The sequence below is a fragment of the Cydia strobilella genome, chromosome Z, assembly GCF_947568885.1.
Source record: "Cydia strobilella chromosome Z, ilCydStro3.1, whole genome shotgun sequence".
In the NCBI taxonomy this organism is placed as follows: Eukaryota; Metazoa; Arthropoda; class Insecta; order Lepidoptera; family Tortricidae; genus Cydia; species Cydia strobilella.
Window position 1 is genome coordinate 14207085 of NC_086068.1, and position 12154 is coordinate 14219238.

A 12154-nucleotide genomic window follows, 5' to 3' on the forward strand; every position below is an offset into this window, starting at 1 on the left:
GGACAGCGAGAGGAGCACAGGCGCGGAGGTTGAACGACCAATTAGCCGTAGGGTAGACCCCAAAGCAGGGGAAAAACAGATACACTTGATTATATCGGAAACTTAGTGGCACAGCAGTGGAAGAGCACTTGTTCCCTATACAAGTAGTATTACTTTCGGCATCACGAGACAAGACGCGGCCGCTAGCGCTCTCATGCACGAGCGACGTGCGTACAGCGCTGCAGTCAGATCTCCAATCCCACCCCGTCACCCGTTGACCACGAACGCTGTTAAGGGTTCGAAACGTCGGGATGTATTATAAATTCAACATACGCGATATAATCCGTTTTCATAGTTTTATTTCATGAGTAACTATCGCGGTAACCGAAGACAATATTACTTACTACTTACCTATCTGTTTAATAAAATCACCCAGATGATCGTGCAAGGCTAGACTTAGCGCCTGATTTACTTTGTATGGGCACTGTCAATTCGTCAGGCAGTCTTCTATTTTTTATTCGTCCATCCATGCTCCAGAACCCCTAGTGTAAATTTGATTCGATAGCGTGACGTAACGTACGCGTTTGCGTTAAGTATCATTTTTTTTGTATGGGGTTTTGAACAGCGCGCCAAGCGATAGACGTTTTGAAAACTCTAAATCCCATACAAACGCGTACGTCATGTCACGCTATCGAATGACATTTGTACTAGGGGTACAGAAGTTAAAACTGACTTTCGTCTGAAGTTTTAATCCAAGGCAACTCGGAAAAAAAATCATCATTGAACAACAAATCTAATTGAACATTGCATTATGGATATAATTAGATGAATGCAGTTGGCTGCGGAAAATTCCTCGATAACAGCGAAGTTACGAGTATTTTGTCAAGGCTAAGTAGCTAATGACTTCACAAAGTGGTTCACCTTATCAAATATTATTGTACCCGTGTAAAGTTTTAGGGACACTCATTTTGAAGGTTGTCTGGAAGTCTGTCTAACGACCACGGAGCAAAGCCGCGCCGCGGACGGACAGACAGACGGACATGGCTAAACTAAAGGGTTCCTGTTGACTACGGAATTCTAAAAAATTGTAAACTCGTCGGCGTCGCCCTTGGAAGGATTTTGTGTTGAACCTACGTTTTGATTGTTCCCGCGCGTGTTAAAGATGTTTTGTACGTTTTTGTGGATATGTTAATAAGTCCATACTGTGGATAAGTCCATACCCGTTGCCAGGGAGGTTTTGGGATTATACCGAGCAACTTTTACTATGGGACCAACCCTGAAATCGAGAAACATTTGGTCCATTTTCTATGGGGAGGTAAATATTTTTTCCCCTCACTAGCTCGGAAAGCCGTCTTTTAACCTTTAAAACAAGCGGGGAAAAACGCATTTTATCCACTAGTGGGGAAAGTAATTTGACCTTGGATGGAGCGTGTTTAAGTAGCTTTTGACAGATAACAAAACGTAAAACTATAGAGACTATATATATAACGTAAAAAGCTCATAATAATGGTTCGTTCGATATTAATTGTCATTATATAAATGGTTTGAGAATTTAATAAAAAATACCAAATTTAGCTTTATTTAATGATTTTAAGTCATAAACCTTAAATTCCGTAAGAAACATTTGTTTCTTTAAATGATGTCGAATGTAATTTTGAACGCACAAGTTGAGTCGATGCAATTTCAAAACGCATCGTCAGAAATGTCAACATTGTAAACTAAAATTTTCTTACCGACTCCGGCACGTAAAAATACACAACTTCCAGAGTTTCCTGTTATAATATCGTATTATCGTAAAAAAATGAGTGATTCCAGTGATGAAGATGATCTAACGCCTGTGGATGTTGCACTTTCCTCGCTATAGTGAGGGGAAAAGTTTTTTGTTACACACGGGTGCAAATGTATTTTACTTCTCGTGTGTTATAACACTCGCTACGCTCAGGATTCTATTTTAGAACCACTCGCTTCGCTCGTGGTTCAACTATAGAATCCTTTCACTTGCTCGTGTTTCAATTCCACACTCGCAGGTAAAATACAACTTTGCACCCTTGTATAACAAATAACTATTTCCCCTCACTAGCTCGGAAAGTTGTCGTTTATCCTTCAATACAAGCGGGGAAAAACGCGTTTTATCCACTAGTGGGGAAAGTAATTTGACCTTGGATGGAGCGTGTTTAAGTAGCTTGACAGATAACAAAACGTAAAACGCTTATGATAATGGTTCGTTCGATATTAATTATCATTAAATAAATGGTTTGAGAATCCAATAAAAAAATACCAAATTTAGCTTTATTTAATGATTTTAATTCATAAACCTTAAAATTCCATAAGAAACGTTTGTTTTTTTATAATGATGTTAAATTATACTGAACGCACGAGTCGATACAATTTCAAAACGCATCGTTGACGTTTCATACATCAGAAATGTCAACATTGTCAACAATTTTTTTACTTAAAACCTTTTCTCACCGACTCGCGTAAAAATACACAACTTCCAGAGTTTTCTGTTATAATATCGTAAAGAAATGAGTGATTCCAGTGATGAAGATGATCTAACGCCTCTGGATGTTGCACTTTCCTCGTTATAGTGAGGTGAAAAGTTTTGTGTTACACACGGGCGCAAATGTATTTTACTTCTCGTGTGTTGAAACACTCGCGGGTAAAATACAACTTTGCACCCTTGTATAACAAATAACTATTTCATTATAACGAGCTTTAAGCAATGACGGAGCGAAATCACTTTGCTCCAATAGCCTTGGAAAATTCGATTAGGCTAAAGAGCGCTTCTGGGATGTTTGCGGTTTCACAAATAGATGGCTTCCAAGCCATAATCCGGAAACGAACAGCTTCCATTATGCGCCGAGTGCGTGGGAGCTCCAACAGCATCCTGAGTCTGGTGGCAGACAGGCTGGATTGTCCGATAGCTGGACACTGGCATAGTCTGCATGTTAATATTTAAACTTAATTTTAGCGTTGATATTTAAATTTATTTTTGACCGCATAATGAATTACTATTAATTTTTAATCTTAATTTTAGTATTATTATTTTTTTTATCAGAATTTAATCAATCTATTATTATTAGTACCAGTATCCATTATTATGATCAATCTATTAAATTTAAATGTCAAGATTTATTTATTATTAATTTTAACAATTTTAATTTTAATAATTTTAATTTTATAATTTTATTTTAATTCTTATTATAATTGCAACTATTGTCTTATTGTGTTATCCTTATTATGTATATGGACCAATGTTGTCTGCAATAAATGATAAATAAATAAATAAAGAAATTTGCGAAAATATTAATAACAAGAAACGATTAGTTTTTGTATTTTTGAAATGTTGCGGAGACGTTAATCAATAGAAAGACAACCAGAAAGCAGTAAAACACGAAATTGAAATAAGAAAAAAAAGAAACTAGGAACATACAGTGTTCTTACATAAAGACCGAAACCTATCTTTTATTATGTTGCAAAAAGGTACAAATGTAATATCTCAAATGCATGCACAAAAAGTGAAGCCAAGCTAGATTAAGAGCTAGCAAGAAGAGATTACATGCTCCCAAAATAGTGAAGCTAAATGAAATTGGTATGCAAAATGTAGGGTAAAATGCAAAAACGTTTGATAATTTTTAACATGTTAAATGTTAGACGATGGATTCTATAGAAATGCAAACTTCAAACAATAACACAGAACAACAACTTTGTCTTATATGAGTTGCTAATACATTTCAGATTGCAAGATAAAAATAGTGCTAAGTATCTATCCCCATTATTTATTGGTTCAGCAAGCTACTTGTGATTGTATCCAGTCATCCATCGCATAAGGGACATTGACCATAGAAATATATACCTACAAGAAACATTTGTAAAAAATGACTTAAACCTATTTTAAAGAAGTCACAGCTCACAGTTACTATTTTGGTACATAGCATTCATCGTATTGGCACTATACTTTAACCTTTTGACCGCCAAAGACGGTAAATCACGTCGTCGACATTTTGTGCCACTCACGCCGCCGACGTCATTTGCCGTCCAAACTTAATTTATCAAAGACTCTTTAATAAATAACTATATTTCTTTGTTTGTATTTGCATTATTTTATTTTGCCCTTCTACTTTATTGTATAACTTTATTACAATTCAACTATGAATAGAAGGTTAAAAAAAACAACATTATGTTATAATACGACTTACCCAGTAAATAGCATAGCTAGCCGCGCCAAAAACGGCACTTGACGTCGCCTAGTGATGTGACCGAGTCATGGAGGAATAATATTATTATATGAAAGTAACAATCTCCTAATAGAAATCGTTTCGCGCAGTTCCGACAAACACGCTAGCGCCATCAATAATAGATATGGCTTAATCCCATACATTTTGTAATAGGAGTTGTTTTTGCTAAAATAACTGCTATTTGTGCTGTTACGGTACTTGTTTTCGTGCTTAATTTAAACAACTTGGTTTGAAAGACGGTACTGACCTTTTGTGATAATGTAACCCCTTATGCATTTATTTTATTGTAACGATACTGCAGTTTGCTAATTAGTAGGTAATAATAATCGACAACGGGTTTGCACATCTCTGAGTAACGCGCGCTTATCAGTGTTCCGTGCGCCCATGACGGCACTTCACGTCCGATGCCTGACGTCACCACTAAGTAGTGATGTGGCATTATTGAGAGATTTGAGTGGAAGTTACAAGTACATTTTGATATTTAAATACGTTATTTAAAGGTTTTTAGTAGAGCTAAAAGCCAGAATTATCTAATATTATATTGTAAAACACCTGTGTAGTGGTTCTTCTAATCTAAGTATGTCAAAAACGAAATCAGTGAAAATATCGATATCCTGTTTTGTAATCACTATTGTTCTCTAAGGTTTTATTTTGCTTCATTGCGGTGTCACGTCGAGTTACGTCAATGCTTGGCGTTCAAAAGGTTAACTGTGACTTGGGGTATTAATAACACGATAGACATGCTGAAAATGCCAAAAAGGTAATTTGGCGGATGGTTCTAAATTAAGGCGGATGGCAATAGACTGGGTCCATTTCAAGGAATATTTGAAAAAGACACCAGACAGTTATATTATCAACTAATCCGCAAATAACCCTGGCTTGGACTACTTACATACGGTAATCATGTCGAGCAAAGTGCCAGTGTCCTGGTCATCAAAAAGTCTGTGACATGTCAAATCCTGAGGCTGAAATGAAATTCTAATATATCAGCATGATAAACTATGATATTTCGCTCCAGTACACCATTGTTTTCTATTTATTTGTAATTTTATGTGCCCAAATTTTGGCGAGTTCAAGCTTTATAATCCCAAAACCTCCCTGGCAACGGGAATGCACTTATTTTTTAACCATCCTGTATACCATCATCTCATAAAGGTTGGGGCACACCAAAAAGCTCGGCGCCAGACCAGCAGCGGCAGTAGTTAAAAGACTCGCGGTACATCAAGCGGACCAATCGGTCAATCGCAAGCTTATATTTTCGTCGGATCAAATTTCGAGAGAAAATAGGTTTATATACATATATAGTTTGTATTATCTATTTAATTATTATCTAACTTCCTATAGAAACTAGTTTCGAATAGGGTCATAAATAGTGCATGCGTGCTGCGCGAGTAAGGTCACCGTGTTGATTTGTCACTTTGAATAAAACATCTACACGTTCTGACCCGCCTGTTGCTATCTCTTTTGCACGCGCATAGTTGTGGCAAAATCATTTATCCATATTTAAATACATTTTATCGTATTTTTATAAGTCTTCATTTTTAGTTGTTAATATAGTCATACTTGTTATGGCCGTTTTTTGCCCGGATGCTGCACTTCATGATAAAAGCAAGCCGCTTTGCACAGTGCTAGTAGGGACCAAACTGAGTGATTTGACCCGCAGCAGCGCAAGTTTCACCCCTTAGGAACAGAGATGGCGCCACTTCTTTAAAAAATATTTCAAAAAATTCTACAAGCTAAACCAATGAACCGATTTAAATGTTTAATATCTCAAATGAAAGCTCATTATATAAATTACTTTTAAAAAAATACTCAAAAAATATATACTGATTACTTTCGACAAAAAACGGCATCTTAAGTTTTTTTTTTACTCGATTGATAGTTTTTACTTGGTTTCTCAAAAAAAATGTATGGAACATAAATAGCTTAATGCATGTATATATTACTGAATAAATAACAAGTATTATAAAAAAAACCCGACACCGATACCTCTCATACTTCACGAAATATAAAAGTTTGAATGTGAGTGTAAATTTCTTCAAAATATATTTCAAAAAATTCTACAAGCTTAACTATTTGACTGATTTCGATGTTTAATATCTCAAATAAAAGCTCATTATATACATTACTTATAAATATAATCATAAAACATATACTGAACCCTTTTGGCAAAAAACGGCATCTTTTTATTTATTTTTCTTACTCGATTGATAGTTTTTACTTGATTTCTTAAAAAAAATATTATGGAACATGAATAGTTTAATAAATATATATATAGTACTGAGTATATAAAAGTATTACAAAAAAACCCGACACCGATACCTTTCATTCTTCACGAAATATTTAAGTTCAATTATGCACGTTCTTACAAATAAATCCTTTAAAAGAAATCTTCAACCGCAGTAAGTGCACTGATTTTAATATGAAATGTGTCATATGAAAAGAAATCACCCAATTTATTTTAATAAATAAAAAAATTATCAATAAAAACTGAATAAAGTTTTTTCCTGGTGGTGAATTACAAAAAAAATATAACAAATCTAAAATTAGGAATTATTTTTATTTAAAGTGACTACATTTGTAAACAAGAAACTTAAATGTCCTCTTCGGGTTCATATTTATTTATTGCAACCATGGTTTTATAGGTATTACAAATTCTTGGTAGTTCCACATGGACCCCGTGGGGGCATAGCAATAATACATGCATACTTAGGGTCTAATCTTAAATCTATGTGTATAATATAAAAGTAGGTCAATTTAGTAGTTTTTATACATATAAGCCGAATTGAATCAGATAATTGTCAGTGTATTAAATACAAAAATAAAAGGGCAACTAATTATTATTAGGTGATGTCAAATTATATGGTTCACCGGTAGATGTAAAACTGAAAAAGAAAAGTCGTTTTGAAGTACTCGTACCATTCCAATACTACAAAATCACTGATCATACATGAACTGGTTGCTGTAGATTACTGTTGAATTATTTTTGTGCCTAGTTGATAACCATTAAACCTAAAATTTTGTGCCAGACCTATAATTAGTGGTCAGCATGCAAAATAACCCTGGATTGAAAATTACATTAACTTACTTTTGATTTGTACAGCCACATTTGCATGATTTACACTGGGCTGTGCATGGCCAGCTGACGCGACGACACCCACAATGCATAGTTTCGCAGCCAGATTTGCAGCCACAATGGTCCAAGAGGCTTAATTGAGACCAAATCGCGGTAACTGCCGACCATTCCGGAGTCCAACTCTCTTTTTCCTCAGTCCATCCCCAAAAAGATGTACATGGTATGGAAACTTCTGGTTTCAGAGCGTTTCCCCATATATGGCCCTCTTGGTAAGCTGCTCGAAGTGCATGTTTATAGAGAGCAGCTGATGTAGGTGGCAGTGTTGGCAGGTTCTAATTTCTCGGCCAAATCAGATTTGTTCCCTGAACGACGCCCTCCATTGACTGACAACGAAGGTGGACAAATTTGGTTTTCGTACTCCAGTACAACAATTCAAGAATTCTTCCAAGAATTCGTTCAGATCAAGCTGCCTTTCTCTGGCCACTATAAAAAGACGGGAAAATAGGAGTATGTCAACTTTTAAGTTTTTGATTTTGTCAGTTGTCAGGTGTGTAACTACATATTTTAATTTTAGTATAAAGTTACCCTAGATTTGTGTTATTGTTTGGCCAAACGGAACACATAAACGTAAATGAAGTTCACAAATATTTGTTTGCTTCAAAAAAACAAGCTTGTGACAAGCCTGCCACCTACATCAGCTGCTCTCTATAAACATGCACTTCGAGCGGCTTACCAAGCGGGCCATATATGGGGAAACGCTATGAAACCAGAAGTTTCCATACCATGTCCATCTTCTTAGGGATGGACTGAGGAAAAAGAGAGTTGGACTCCGGAATGGTCGGCAGTTACAGCGATTTGGTCGAAATCAAGCCTCTTGGACCATTGTGGCTGCAAATCTGGCTGCGAAACTATGCGTTGTGAGTGTCGTCGCGTCAGCTTACCATGCACAGCCCAGTGTAAATCATGCAAAGGTGGCTGTACAAATCAAAAGTAAGTTAATGTAATTTTCAATCCAGAGTTATTTTGCATGCTGACCACTGATTACAGGTCTGGCACAAAATTATAGGTTTAATGGTAATCAACTAGGCACAAAAATAATTCAACAGTGAATCTACAGGCACAAAAATTATCCAACAGTAATCTACAGCAACCAGTTCATGTATGATCGGTGATTTTGTAGTATTGAAATGGTACGAGTACTTCTCAAAACGACTTTTTTTTTCAGTTCTACATCTACCGGTGAACCCGAAGAGGACATTTGAGTTTTTTGTTTACAAATGTAGTCACTTTAAATAAAAATAATTCCTAATTTTAGATTTGTTATATTTTTTTGTAGTTCAGCACCAGGAAAAAACTTTATTCAGTTTTTATTTATTAATTTTTTTATTTATTAAAATAAATTGGGTGATTTCTTTTCATATGACACATTTAATATTAAAATCAGTGCACTTACTGCGGTTGAAGATTTCTTTTAAAGAATTTATTTGTAAGAACGTGCATAATTGAACTTAAATATTTCGCGAAGAATGAAAGGTATCGGTGTCGGGTTTTTTTGTAATACTTTTATATACTCAGTACTATATATATATTTATTAAACTATTCATGTTCCATAATTTTTTTTTATGAAATCAAGTAAAAACTATCAATCGAGTAAGAAAAAAAACTTAAGATGCCGTTTTTTGCCAAAAGTATTCAGTATATGTTTTTTTAATATCTTTTTATAAGTAGTATATATAATGAGCTTTTATTTGAGATATTAAACATTAAAATCGGTCGAATAGTTTAGCTTGTAGAATTATTTGGAATATATCTTGAAGAAATTTACACTCACATTCAAACTTTCATATTTCGAAGAGTATGAGAGATATCGGTGTCGGGTTTTTTTTATAATACTTGTTATTTATTCAGTAATATATACATGTATTAAACTATTCATATTCCGTACAATTTTTTTGAGAAATCAAGTAAAAACTATCAATCGAGTAAAAAAAACAAACTTAAAATTCCCGTTTTTATCAAAAGTATTGAGTATATATTTTTTGAGTATTTTTTTAAAAGTAATGTATATAATGCGCTTTCATTTGAGATATTAAACATTTAAATCGGTTCATTGGTTTAGCTTGTAGAATTTTTTGAAATATTTTTTAAAGAAGTGGCGCCATCTATGTTCCTAAGGGGTGAAACTGCCGCTGCTGCGGGTCAAATCGCTCAGTTTGGTCCCTACTATCACTGTGCAGAGCGGCTTGCTTTTATCATGAAGTGCAGCATTTTGTTCATAACAAGTATGACTAATAAATTTTTCCTTTTTTTTATTGTGGGACGTACAACATTATTACAATTCGTTCAATCCGTTCAATTCGTTGATTTTTTCATTGTGATTGACATCTGTATATACAATTTATAGATTCATCGATAGATGGCAGTGAATTTACTGTGGTTACAAAATCTACTATGACAGTACCGCTCTATCTTATTATATCCTCTTTGGTTGTGGTGTTGTCTATAAAAAGAGACCTTATGGTCGATGGCGCTTACGCCATTGTTAACGATGCTCCGATGTAAATACAATGCGACAATAAGATCCCTTTTCATAGAATGTGCCCCAATTATATAATTAAATTGCTGTCACGCCCATGATGCCGGCTGTCTATGTCACTGTGCGAGCATGATAGCAATATAATTATGCGCGTGCAATAGAGATAACAACAGGCGCGTCAATGTACAAAAATCCTTGTGGTAAGCGTCTTTCCTTTAATCGGTGATAGTATTTGAAATTTGAATCGGTAGTCAAGTATCTACTTGGTCTAAGAACACAAAAGAGCGATCCTGCAATATAAGTAGGTATAAGCTGTGACAGAAAAGCGCAGTATTTAAAAAGGCTTCACTGCGGTTTCCAGGACACCTTCGGGGCTTTGTTGTTCTAACTCAGTTGCAAGTATATTTAAACGTGTTCTTCCAAAACTTAGGTTGACCTCATTATGTCTACAATATATACCGATATTTACCGACTTCGCTTCATCGTATCGTTTCCGCGATACAAGCCAGTGCGGAGACTCGGGAACGAAGAACAGGGCGATCACCGCAAGGATCTGTTAAAAAAGAAAAAGGACACTTTTATTTTAATTATAAATAGCCTACATACAAAGTCCTGTTTTCGCCAGATGCTGATCCACCGTCAAAGAAATCAATAATTAGGTTATATATTTTTAATACAGTTGCTCAAAATATGCTACTTTACGTAGCTGTTTAGCGTGCGGAAAGTTGGTTTTCGCGAACTAGTGCTTTTTCATAGACCTAGCATTACATAGACCAGCTATACGCGTGCGCCCGTAAGGGATAGACATAGATGACGTCATAAACGTGGGGATACCATATTGGTAAAAATTACCACAATATTTGATATCACGTTGGGGCGATTACCCTGGAGGCAAAGTTAGCTTGTTTGACGGTATAAAAAAATTGTTAAATAAAATGTCAATGGGCCGTTCTTTTTAGGCGTATAAACAATGAAATACCTCCTATAATTCGCGCAGGTGGTACAAAACTAAACATGTTTAGTAAATAAAACGTAAAATAAAATGTATTATGGGTTTTAATTTAAAGAAATCACAAATCGCAATCACACCAATTAATGTACACCACATTTAATCTTCACAACATTTGTATATTTATTTTTTGGAATTAGAAGTACGAAAAAACTTCGAGGTCAAAATTACCCATAAAATTATGATATTTTCATCTGGTATCCCTAACATGATTGTTATGCAGCTAAATTAAGAAGAAGTTTTAAAAATGGCTGACCTCAGACTCTTACCTACCTACGTAATTTGGGCGGATAATTTTACAAATAATGTTTTGTTAATTTGCGTAATTAATTATGATATTTTTATTGAAATCGTTTGATTCTACATTGCTTTGAGTGTAACGTAATTTTACGATGTTATTCTCACATATTGCGTTAAGAGGAAGGTGTAAAATACCGTACTTACGTGTGAAAGGTTATGATCTCATATTTTTGCTCAGAGCGGCTATTACAGCCGATTACAGAACAATTCACCAGTATTTTATCAAAGTTCAAGCATTCAAAACGCTAACCATCACTATATTTCATAAGAGAAAGCACAATTTCATACAAAACAACGATAATTAAACAAGCAACGAACAAACATGACATGTCACGTACTTATTTGTTTGCCACAACCTCGGTTGTGGCAGCGGTGGAAAAGTGAAACTATGACAAGGACAAACAATAACAGCGCTTTCTCTGCTACTCCTACTGAAAGATACATAAGACTATCCCGTTCGGTCATTTTCCCCCACTCCTCATGACCGATCCAGTTATACTAGATTCATGTGCTTTTTACTTTTCCAATTTTTTTAAATTTATTCTTGTTCCAATTCATGACTACTTTATTGATGAGTGTTAATATTAGTTTCCTTTAAACGTCGTAATCAACATAAAAACCTACTGTTAATGTAAGAATACGAAAAATATACATATTTCGTATTTTATTACTTATATCTTCATCATTATAACATGTCTTTTTTTTAAATATTGAATATTGAAAAACCGTTCTTAATATGTTGTCTGAATGGAACGGAACGTCTGTCAAAGAAGAGGCGTTTTTTCTCTCTGCTTTAAGTTTCCAAAGGCAACATTCGATATTTTTTTTATAAATGTACGATACACAAATAATCGTAATTAACGATATTTGGGTAATAATATATATGTTATATATTTACAATTGTTTTAGAACATGCATTTAAAAAAAAAAACTTTCATTGAAGTGGGTTCAATAATGATAACACCCAGCCATGAATCTAGTATAACTGGATCGGTCATGAGGAGTGGGGGAAAAT

General features: G+C 34.7%; 1 protein-coding gene across 1 annotated transcript in view; it reads right to left on the bottom strand.

Moving 5' to 3' along the window:
* The window catches only part of LOC134754481 (facilitated trehalose transporter Tret1-like), a 75141-nt gene that overhangs the window by 26434 nt on the left and 36553 nt on the right, over positions 1-12154 (bottom strand). Inside the window, exon 6 of the mRNA XM_063690814.1 lies at positions 10300-10383. Within this exon, the coding sequence (XP_063546884.1) occupies positions 10300-10383 (84 nt within the window). The remainder of the gene's footprint in view (positions 1-10299; positions 10384-12154) is intronic.